General features: G+C 37.1%; 1 protein-coding gene across 1 annotated transcript in view; it reads left to right on the top strand.

Moving 5' to 3' along the window:
* The window catches only part of LOC149321946 (dedicator of cytokinesis protein 2-like), a 348,354-nt gene that overhangs the window by 276,008 nt on the left and 60,013 nt on the right, over positions 1 to 12,333 (top strand). Inside the window, exons 32-34 of the mRNA XM_089520310.1 lie at positions 7,279 to 7,435; positions 9,355 to 9,395; positions 10,344 to 10,434. Coding sequence (XP_089376436.1) covers positions 7,279 to 7,435; positions 9,355 to 9,395; positions 10,344 to 10,434 — 289 coding nt within the window. The remainder of the gene's footprint in view (positions 1 to 7,278; positions 7,436 to 9,354; positions 9,396 to 10,343; positions 10,435 to 12,333) is intronic.

Raw genomic sequence — 12,333 nt, 5'->3', positions numbered from 1 at the left:
CCCTATCTCAGGTCTTGCAGACACAGGACCAAGGCTTTCTTTTTTGAATCTATCCACCTATAATACAGTCTTCCTCTTTTCTTACTGTCATCTATCTTAGCAAGCGTTATTGTCTTTTCTCATGAATTACATCTTCTCTTGATATGACTACGGTAGGTTTAGATTCCCAGCTCAGCCATGAAACCCACTGGGTGATCTTGGGTAAGCCACATGTTCTCAGCGTCTGAATAAATCTTTCATGAAAACACCACGATAAGTTTACCTTAGGGTTGGCATAAGTCGGAAATGACTTGAAAGCCCACAACACATACACACACACCTGGCATGGTGTGTAGTGGTTTGAGCGTTGCACTGTGACTCTGGAGATCAGGATTCAACTCTTTGCTCAGCCATGTAAATGCACTAGAGATTGACCTTGGGCAAGTCACATACTCTCAGCCCCAGAAAACCCCATGATAGGCCTCCTTAGGATCACCATAAGTTTAAAACTACTTGAAGGCATACAACAATGAATTATTTCTTGACACATTGTGGCAGATTATCTTGTATGGCAGAATGTAGTGTAACACAGCTTAGGTCCCAACTATTTGAGAGACCGTATCTCCCCATACGAATCGCCTAGAGCCCTAAGATCATCAGGAGAAGGCTTTCTCTTGCTCCCACCACCATCCCAGGCTCGCCTGGTGAGGACATGAGAGAGAGCCTTCTCAGTGACTGCTCCCACCCTGTAGAACTCCCTTCCACAGGAGATTAGGCTGGCTCCCTCCCTGGTGGCCTTTTGCTGGCAAGCGAAGATGTTTTTATTCCATCAAGCTTTTTAAAACCATGCATCCCCATCAGGGGATGGGGGGGGGGGAGGTTGGTTTAGATTATTTTAACATTGTATATTTAAAATTTTTGTATTTGTAATTTTATATTTTTTTATTTTAATTGTACAATTTTAATTGTTGTGTCTTATATATGTTAGCCGCCTTGGGTCCCACTTTGGGAGAAAGGTGGGATAAAAATAAAATAAATAAATAAAATAGTTATGTATATGGAACTGTGCTACATGTGCAAACTCAACACCACACACTTAGCTTTGAGCCACTGTTCCACTGTACTCCCACCCCCATCGCCATTCTGTGGCTGGTGGAGAAAGGTATGTGGTGAAGTTTAGAGAAGCATCTACCTATGTCCCTATAGCCAGATGGAGAATGATTATATAATCTCTTGATATCAACTAGGGTATTCTGGAAATCGAAATAGATGGTGTACTTATTCTGGATCTGACTATGGGGACATATCTGCCTGCTTCTCTGATCCTCGCCCTTCATCTCTATCAGCAATGAAATGGCCATTGAGGGGCTGCAGTGGCTCAGCAGCAAGTTTGGGGGAGGAATAACACAGCTATCCCTTTGAAATATTTTGGAAGCAAATGTTTCATTGTGAACTGTTGAAGAAGTTTTTGTTTTTGAAAAAACTTTTTCTTGACTTAAATCTCCCATCATGTACTTTCTTGAATGACCATGACTTCTATGTCATCCATTGCTGTAGTACAATCAGTATGTGTGGGGTTCAATTTGAGTTTCCCAGGGTATTCATCCTTTTAAAGGGAAACAAAAATATGTAGGTATGAAAGTTAAGGTTGTTAGAGTTCAGCTTTCATCAGCAGAGCAGCAAAAGTGTGGGTCAGGCTATTATTTTAAATCTGTCTTCCCAAAGTATAAAGACTTACTCCAAAAATAACAAACATTCAGTCTATAGTTTAAAAACAATTAATAATAATAACTTTATAAAAATAAATACAAAACAAACTAAACCCTATCCTGACAGGTGATGGTTTGGGAAAAGAGATGAAATCTCATCATCATTAATATAGCAGGAAGAGACACAACAACTGACTGCTTGAAGCAGTTGAGAATCTTGGGAGAGAGCTGTTAAACTGCCTCCAAGAGTCAGTGACCAAAGTCACATGATAGTTAGAATGAGAAAGAGAGAAGGCATCCCTGCCTAACTAAGGAGGGATAGGAGAATGGCAAAAATAAAATAATAATAATAAAAATTCCCAAACATTATGGCTGAGGATTGTTCTAGAGACACCTTCTATTAATAGATATGTTCTTCATCTCCCTTTTAAAGATACACATTTGGATTGGTATTGTTCTAGATTGGACAAGGTTGAGGGAGAAAGAACAGTAGAGGCGCTATTCCCTTCTATTTGTCTCATATTAGCAATTCTGGACATAATAGAAAATTGATAATAGCTGTATTCTTAAACCTGCTGGTTTCAAAGCATAAATTCACTATATTTTATGAAATTTGTCGAGCTGCATTTGTTGAGATAGCTTCCCAAATCTTGGTTTGCTGATGTGTCTAGTTCTGTGGTTGCAGATTTTACTTCAAAGGAACCAGGACCTCACTTCTGAAATCAAATACTTTACATTTTATCAAAGGATGTTTATTTTTCCATTACTTGTTCTAAACTTTATGCTTCAAGGTTGCATTGTGCACCATTAGGGCAAAAAACAACATTGTAACCAGAAGATAACATTGTAACTAGAAATTTGTGTATGGAGGTCACACAAGAAGTATTGGTGATCATATTGAAATGTCTAAAAGTTTCTTTTTTTCTGAACGATATAACATTTTGCATACACTAAGTATACCTTTATTAGAAACACAACGCAGCCTTTCAAATTAAAAGCTTTTCAGGGAAACATTACACAAGTAACACTCTTCAGGAATAAGAAAACAAATATTGTTGGCAATAGCTGGCAGAAGAAATAAAAAGACATTGGATGCAATACATGGAAGAGATGGAAAAAAATGACACATGGAATGAAGAACCATATGAAGATGAACCCCAAGTTCTAAAAAGTGAGGTGAAAACTGCAATAAGAGAAATTGGGAAAAATAAACCACCCAGGAAACAATATATTCCAGTTGAACTGCTACAATCCACACAGACAGAATCAACTCTACTGTTAAGTAATATATGTCAACAAATATGGAAAAACAAAACATTGGCCAACAGACTGGAAACAATCAATATATATTCCCATCCACAAAAAATGAGACACAAATGACTGCAGCAATATAGGACCATAGCATTAATTTCTCATGCAAGCAAAATTATGCTCAAAATTCTGCAGTATAAATACCAATTTTACATGGAGAGAGAAATCCCAGAGGTGCAAGTGGGGTTTAGGAAAGGAATAGGCACTAGGGACCACATCAAAAACATACGGTGACGAATGGAGTATAACAAGGAATTCCAGAAAAATATCAGCATGTGTTTTATAGTGTACGGCAAATCATTTGACTACATAGATCACAAAAACTATGGATGGCTTTTAAAGACATGGGTGTGCCACTACATCGGATAGTCCTGATGAGAAATGTGTACTTAGGACAAGAGGCAACTATTAGAACAGAATATGGAGAAACAGAGTGGTTTCAGAGTTTGGGACGGATTATGTAGGGAGAGGCGTTCCCACAAGTAACTCACACCCAAGCCATGTAGGGCTTTAAAGATAATAACCAACATCTTGTACTGCGCCTGGAAGCAATCGGCAGCCAGTAAAGAGATTTTAACACAGATGTTATGTGGTCAAACCTGGAAGAACTGGTGACCAATCTGGCTGCCATGTTTTGAACCAATTTAAGCTTCCAAACTTGGTATAAGGGTAGCCCCATGTACAGCACATTACAAAAATCAAGACGAGAGTGGTGCAAATCATCTCTGCCCACATGTCAGATGGACAGACTCAGTCAAAGAGGTCATGGGCCTGAATGAACTTACAGGACCTAAGCAGAGCAGTGGAGGACAGGGTCTCTTGGAGATGTCTCATCCACAGGGTCACCATGATTCAGGGTTGAGGGCAGTTAACAAGTTCTTTTGAGAGGTATGGTTTGGGGCAAGAGGTTAAATGTGCCTATGGAAATAGATTAGATTGAAATATATACCATCAGCACTTTGGGGGGCAAGGAACAGAGATTTCTTTACAACAAATACCACAGTAAACATTGTAGTATTTCATCCTGACTCTCGTCAGTGCTACTCAAATGAACATGGGAAGGCAGAATCCTAATGAAATTCTCCATGCTATAGATTCTTATCTCTGTTGTTTTCTACTAGACTGAGGATAGTTGGCACGACTAATTGGGGACATGACCCCAATTTTTCCTCTGAAGTATCCCAGAAACACAGTGCTCCCTGAAGTGAGGATTTTACATGATGGGAATAATAAGGTGGTTGTTTGTAAAATAAATGAAGTGAAACGTGTATTCAGTCAATTTGCTTAATTTTACATGCTGCTAGTTTAGGCGTATATCACAGAAGGCAGATGTACAGGTAATGTGCTCAGTATTGTCTATACAGAATGGTAGAGACTTGGTGTGGGCTCAAGCAGGAATTTTCCTTGGCTTAACTTGGAATTGCTAAGGATGTTTTCTACCACTGAAATACAGCCTTTTTCCTCTAAAAGATTTCCCATTTTACAAACTCACTGTGACTAGGAAACAAATTTTTAGACAAAAGTCTAGGGCATAATCTAGGTATATCTATCTCAGGACTTGTCTTTTAGGTATGTTTCCTTTCAGAAGGAAGGAGTTGCTTGAAGTTCTTTAAGAACCTCTCTTAAGAAGTAGAAGGCTCAGTTTGCTTAGAAGGAAATAATCAAAACATACAAAGGTGAAATGAATAATTTCTTTTATCATGTATTGGATTGGGGCCTATGGATATTTTAGTCCTAGTTGTGTCATTGAAGCAGATTTGAAATTCAGGTCACTCCTGATAACATCTGTTTTGTTCATTTTTTAGTCTTGAGCCTGTGATGGTTATTATTGCACTGTGTGTCTATGAAGCACTATACAGTATATTGTAATAGATATGCAGAATGCTGGATTGTTCAAGTATATTATTGCCTTGATTTTTAATACTTGGTCAACTTTGTTTTGGATCCACGCTAAGGCAATGTCTTTCTTTGGACTAGTCAAAATGCCACAAAATAATGAGCAAGCTTCTGAGTTCTCCACAGGCAAATTCAGCAAAGAAGAGCAAAGGAGACTCTATATATATATATATATATATATATATATATTGGTCTGATGCTAAAGCAATAAATTCTGCTTTGGTCTCTATACTGAGGTGAGGTGAAAGAGACGTGGCATTTTTAATTAGACTGTCCTCTCCTGGGTACTGTGCAGGCTTCATTGGTGTGATGGCATGAAGAAGACCCAGTAGGTGTTTCCTTGTTTTTGACAATCGATATATATAATATATAACCTCCAGCAGTTACAGGCATCTGTCTCAAATCTGAAACAAAACACTTACCTTTAGTGTGAGTTTGAGGATGGCAATAAAGCGAAATTATTGCCGGGGAGGGGGGGTTCTGCTAGAATGAATTCATCTTTCCTTCACATGCTATTTAACTATCAAAACAATGAGAATAGCTTCTCCATTGCTGCTGACAGCTAGGACTGCTAAGGCAGATGGTGAGATGCTAATTTAGCAAAAAGATTTTACAAAGGAAAAATTGTATGTTATTCACAATGAACAATAAAATTCATAAATACAATCAGACCCAGATTTAGTTATACTTAGAGTAAGTGCATTGACATAAATGTGATCTAACTTAGGCTGTATCTGCACTGCATAAATAATCCAATTTGACACGACTTTAACTGCCATGGCTCAGTGCTATGGCATTCTAGGAATTGTAGTTTGTTGTGGCACCATACAGAAGGCTAAATGTCTTGCAAAACTACAGTTCTCAGAATTCTGTAGCATTAAGCCATGGCAGTTAAAGTGGTGTCAAAGATTATTTCTGCAATGCAGCTGCAGCTCAAGTCACAAGAATCTTGTCCATTGATTGGAGTGGGTGCATTTTAAGCATGAGTACTTTTTGATCCAAGTCAATCCAAGGCCTGGAGAATGCTCTGAATACATGTAGCTCAGTTTTACTGGAGAAGCCAACTAATTCTGCTTCTTAGGGAACTGTTTCTCAACTGGATAGAACTGTTTGAAGGAAGCCCCAGCTACAGAAGGATTTTAAAAGAATGATAATTTATTCTAGGCTCAGCCAGAGTCACTTGTTTTTTTTGCAGGTCAGATGACATTCCTATTAAAGGTAATATCTAATAAAGTAATAGCCAGCTAAAACATAAAATACTGCATTTTTCTGAGGAATGCCAATAAATTTTAAAGTAGTTTTGCACATGTAAAAGTTGCTAATGCAGTATAAGAGAGCTCTGCATTTAAATGAAGACTACTAATGAAGTCCAGGGAAATTAAAAATCATGCATAATGCAACAATTCAAGACAGCCAGGATAATTGTATTTGAAGCTTGTGGAATGTAACTGAACACTTACTAACGTCTTGCCATTATTTTCTTGTGCAATATCCCTCATAATGTCCATAATGTATCAGACTTAAAATCCTTAATGGAATTGGTTAGTTACTGCTGTAATCACTTGAAAGCCAAATCAGAATGTAAGAAGACACAGTGCTTTTACAGACTGAGACTTCAATAGTGCAAAAAGAAAGTTAATCAGCCCCTTGCTTTGTCAGAGTACAGAAATCTCCTGCTGTACATTGCAGCAGAACCAAAAGCTTTAAGAAAATGCAGCAAGGTAGCATAGTGCCATACATGTTAAGTGTGAGAACTGAAAATGTTCTTGCAATATAGTAGAGTCTGGACATTTTCTATCTGATATGGCTGGGATTGATAAAGTGAGGTAAACTGGGCTGGCTCCACCATAAACCATGGCCAACAGATATCTTCCATATGATCATGTTGGACTTCACTGTTGGCTTCTTCTAAGCTTCTGTATAGCAATGATCAAGGAGATCACTGCGCAAATACATATGCACAGAGAAATTGCTAAAGAAAGTTTACTGTGCTGACCTACATCAACCTTGATAAACCTCAACATGTGCATGCCAATTACTGCTGTCTCTATTTCCTGCTATTCTCTGGTGCCCATTGAGTGGTGTGGGAATCTGGACCACAGACCCCTGGACTTCAACCCTGGGGTCCAAGATATACCATTGCTGGTGTTAGGTCTGTGCATATGTGTTTATATAAGACACTGTAATGTAAGAATAGCCATTTTTATGTAGAAAATTGCTTCACAGGTATAGATATAATCCCAAACATGCAGCCAAACTTGTTCACTGATTCCCTTTCTCCTTACCGACCTTCCCCTTCCCTCTCATTCATCATCTAAGAGGAATTTCCCTCAGTGTTTCATCTACATCATGCTGGTTCTCATGTAATTTTCATTATTTTCAGACTCTCAGAGTGTTCTTCAAGCAACACTAGAATTGCCAAGACTGTTGAAACATTTGTAAGCCTAGTAAAAGGCCTTTTGGAAAAGCTACTGGATTATCGTGCTGTGATGAATGATGAAAGCAAGGACAATCGTATGAGCTGTACTGTGAATTTATTGGTAGGTGTTGTGATGAGGGCTGAAGCTGGACATCAAAGAAATCTATGCACTACCATGGTGGGAAAATGTTTGAAAGTTGTAAGCTATTCAGAAATCCTAGTAATAATGTTTTGAAGATGAATATTAGGGGAGTAAAGACCTAAATATCATAAAGGCACGATATCCCATCTGATCTTGGAAGGCAAGCAGGGTCAAACCTGCTTAGTGCTTGGATGGAAGACCATCAATGAAAACCAGGTGGTGTAGATAAATTTCAGGGGAAGGAACTGGCAAAACCATCTCTGAATATTCCTTAGGTAAGAAAACCTTGTGAAATGCATGGGATCACCATGCATACACACATTAGGGAAGTGAAGGAAGATTGCATGGTTTGGAGATAGAGGCTACATGTATCATATTAACATCAGGATTGAAACGGGGGGAAGCTATCTAGGCCAGATATGATTATATATGATAGAAACACAAGCCATAACAAATCATAATATCAATTCATTAGGAGCATCAGTTCCTAATAAATAGTACAGTAACTAAGGGTGAATCTACACTGGCAGCATACTCTGGACTGACTGGAGTATTCTGCTCCAAATTCTTCCTGACTTTACCTATTGCCTCCTTTCTTTTGCTGTGGGTTTTTTGGCTTTCACGGTGAACAACAGGTGGCTATCTTATCCATTTGTTGCCCAGCTCTGCTGCTGAGGTCAGAACAAGGTACCCACCATGTGCCTTGTTCTCTCCTCAGAGTGACTTGAACTTGCAGTAATAGCAGCAGGTGGATCACAGGTGAAGGCATCACTGCAAAGACAGCCAAAAACCAGCAGCAAAAGGTAAGTTATTTAAATGTAGGCTATTGGCAGAAATCCCCAAATTGGGTGCAGGTGTCATGAAGACATTCTGCACCTGATTTGGGATTTTTGTCTTGTGTCTTGCAAACAGAATGCAATGAGCCTGAGGGGAATTTAGGGTTATTTGTCTGTGTCAACAAGCCCTAAGATGACAAAGAGGCAATAGAGATAGTATTAATAGACAGATGTAATATTTATACAGCATTTTTAATGTTCTTCTAAATTATATTATGAATCAGTTTACAGCAGCCTTGTAAAGCTGATCAGTATGATTATCCTTATATTGTAAATGGAGGGCTGAAGCTAAGACTAGTTAATACATGACTGAGGTGAGAAATGAGCAAAGACTCACAGGTTACATTCTTCACTTTGCACTGTACCATAGCTATCTGGAGTATGTGAGGCTATAGTTCTAGATCACACAAACCATATCTCACCCTACTAGGAAGGACAGTGTTTGTCCTGCTGCAAGGTGCTGGCTATTCTGACTTGATCAATCTGTCCAGTTTACTGTTGCTGAAGTGTAATTCATGTATTTGACTGTTTACCTGATCCCACTGATTACCTATGAAAATCTATTGGTGCCATTTGTTCTTTGTCTGAGTAATTAGATAACTTGTACCTCCCCTTTCTCAAATAATTTCTAAAAAGGTGATCCCAGGCTTATTACTGATTGCTCTCATGAAAGCCAGAGGTTTCATCTTGTTCCCACATATTCAAGAAAGAGCTCCATTTAAAATCACTTAGAACTGTTTTGATAAAGTAAGATGCGGCCCTAACTTATTACAGTATGTTGAGATAATTAATTGTACAAACACTGGTTTCAGTAGCAGATAATATATAAATAATACATATTAATTTTAGTCCTAATGAGTACTTTGAAATTTTAGTAATAAAATGAATAAAATAAAAATAAAATAAAAAAGTATTGAAATACAATGGAAATGATGAAAGTGACTCCCTGAATGCAATTTTTAAATATATATATGTAAAGATCTTTGTACAGTTTTGAAACTGTTTACAGTTGAGTGTTTTGAGTACAAAGATAAACAGATTTCATTCATATTCTCTTTACAGAATTTCTACAAGGAGATTAATCGTGAAGAGATGTATATAAGGTATGGAAATGCTCTGCTCATTCTGCTATTGATAGAGATTGTTTTCTCTCACATGGTCTTTAAGATTTTCTATAGAGCTAGAATAAATATCTGATAGCACACCATTCATGTCAAGCTTGTATTATCCCAAGGCTCAGCCACATCTATAAAAATATTAAGTATTCCGTAACTTGACTACATCATACATATTAATGACCTGCAGTTCTTCCCATAGTATTTTATTTGTGTGAACCAATGGGATGTCTACTTCACTCTGCTTCAAAAATGGATTACATAATTTGAAGCAAAGTGGATGACACATTTCAAGTTGACAGATACAGTCCATCTTGACTGCTTTGCATTTGACAGCATTTGTAAATAAAGAACTGCTTTGAAGGACATGCTGCCATAGCTTACAAATGAAGCACTATATTCCAAGGAGGATGAGACATGAAAAGCATGATTGCTTATAGCTTTGTATCTAATGTATAAAATCTACATTATAAAGGTAAGAAGAGATGTTAAAACTGAAGAGCCATTAAATTATTTGTATAAATCTTTGGGTAGAGGGCAACATCTTTGACTTATTTGAGCTGTGGTGTTTTTTGTTTGCTTGTTTTATTTTTGTTTTACATTTTCTCTTCAATTACAGCTATTCAGCAAGCTGACAAAGATAGTACATTAGGATAGGCAGGCTGGTCAAGATTGATTGTACCTGGAGCATGAGCATGGATATGTGTTGTGCTTCCAGTTTTACTGTGTTTTACTGTGTTTTCACAAAGGGTGCTCAACAATGGCTCCTTTTCATCCTGGAGAGAAGTGACCAGTGGGGTTTCACAGGGGTATGTCCTGGGCCCAGTGCTATTCAAAGGACAAAAAGTCAATTCTTTATTTACTCAAAGTAACAGTGAGATTTTTTTTTTTTTTTTGCTACTCTTTCTCCCTTATTTGCTTCATCTGTTTTAATAGGTACCTGTATAAACTTCGTGATCTTCATTTAGACTGTGAGAACTACACTGAGGCTGCCTATACACTTCTGCTGCATGCTTCACTTCTGAAAGTAAGCTGCCTCTTCTGGATTGAATACAAAGGTCTATACATGATGGTCTGTCAAGACAAATATTGTACTATTAGAAATGGGCATTGATTTATGGTTTTGGTTTTATGCTTTATTCTTGGTAGTGGGTGATAAAATTGATTTTTTTCCTTTTGTGAATATATATGTAAACACATGCACATGGACACAGTGAACTCAGGTGCTGAAAAACAAACATACATTATTAGTTTGTCTCAGTGATTACAGAATGAGAAAAATAGAGCTAGAACTAGAAAAAGAAGAGGAAAAACTATAAAGAGAGTATAAAGAAATCCAGTGTAACTCATTGAGCACTGAGGGCTAAAATTCTCCCAGCTAGCATGGACTAGGGATGTAAAAAATTGCTTATTTCATTCTGCAAGGATGAGCAAATACATTTAATAACCTTTCACCTGCTGCAGGGGTTTCTATGCAGCTTTTCAGCAACATTAATAATTTAGGGCTTTTTTCAGGAAGACTGGTTTTATTCAACATTTATGTGGGGGTTTTTTGCACATAAAATATACTTGGAGTGAGATGTTTTCTACATAAAAAGCATTTTTTTCTGCAAGAGATGGTATATTCTGTGTTAAATAGTTATTTAACACAGAATATACCATCTCTTGCAGAAAAAAAATGCTTTTTATGTAGAAAACATCTCACTCCAAGTATATTTTATGTGCAAAAAACCCCACATAAATGTTGAATAAAACCAGTCTTCCTGAAAAAAGCCCTAAACATTCCTATGCAAAACATTCCTATGCAACATTCCTATGCAAAAAATGTTGCTTTTTCTGCAGAAGACACACTGCTTGCCCAAAAGTGTGCATCATGCAGTTAGAGAAATTTGAGGTTTGTACGCGTTTTCACATTTAGCACAAATGCACTGATTCTAGAAAAGAAATCATGTTGTATGTGTGCACAGAAAATCTCTTTGCATAGAAGTCATTGTATTTTGCACAATACATTTTTCTGTGTAGAAAAATGGTGGTTTTTTTTATTCAACTACTGCTATGTTGTTTTTTTTACACATATAAATTTTCCTAAACAAAACCCTGAAGTACTAATAACCTTGCAGCTGCTCCCCTTTTACTCTAGGCTGTCCTGAGTATCAAGACATCTTTTATTATTGGTTAATGATGTAAATATTAATTAATATCCTTCACATCCCTAGACTAAAAATATTAAATCAGTGAAATAAACATAAATGTTGATTTTTACAAGTCCCATTAATTCAATCTACTGTAGTTGAGACTAACAATTGCATTTAAACCTGAATAAGCTGAATGTCTACAGAATACTAGAGGGCAGGGAGGAGGAAGGGAGGCAAAAATGCATAGTGGAAAGTGGCAATGGAATGTAGTATTCTATAAGAAAGTACTAGAGATGGAAACAATATTTGAAAATTTTCAAAAAATTAATTCCTGTTTAGAAAACATGTTTTGGGGAGTGTTGAAAAACTACGATGAGCAGAATCCAGAATTGACAAGAATCTTTGCTGTACAGGAATTAATTCACATGTGGTTCACATATGGTTTACATGGAAATCAGCATTTTCTGTGCAGGAAAAAACCTCTTCTGCATAGAAAATAGTATTTCAACAAATAAATATTAATTCCTGTGGAAAAAAATTCTATTCCTGAACAGAACAAGCTGTTTTCTATGCAAATCAATGTACAAATTTTTATAATTTGCAAACAGCATTTTCTGTGCAGAAATTAATATTCCTGCCTTGAAATATTATTATCTTAACAGAAAAGGCTCTTTACATAAAAGGGTGATTTGTACGCAAAACAAGCACACAAAATAAGTTCGAAACAGCAAATACCCTTTGAAAACGCCATGCTTTTTGAAGACTTTCCCACAGCAGGAAGAAAATGGCTG

This window comes from Sceloporus occidentalis, unplaced genomic scaffold (assembly GCF_023333645.1).
Source record: "Sceloporus occidentalis isolate IW3139 unplaced genomic scaffold, rSceOcc1.0.p SCAF_1, whole genome shotgun sequence".
In the NCBI taxonomy this organism is placed as follows: Eukaryota; Metazoa; Chordata; class Lepidosauria; order Squamata; family Phrynosomatidae; genus Sceloporus; species Sceloporus occidentalis.
Note: the sequence above shows the minus strand (reverse complement) of the source record. Positions and strands in the feature narration are given on the sequence as shown.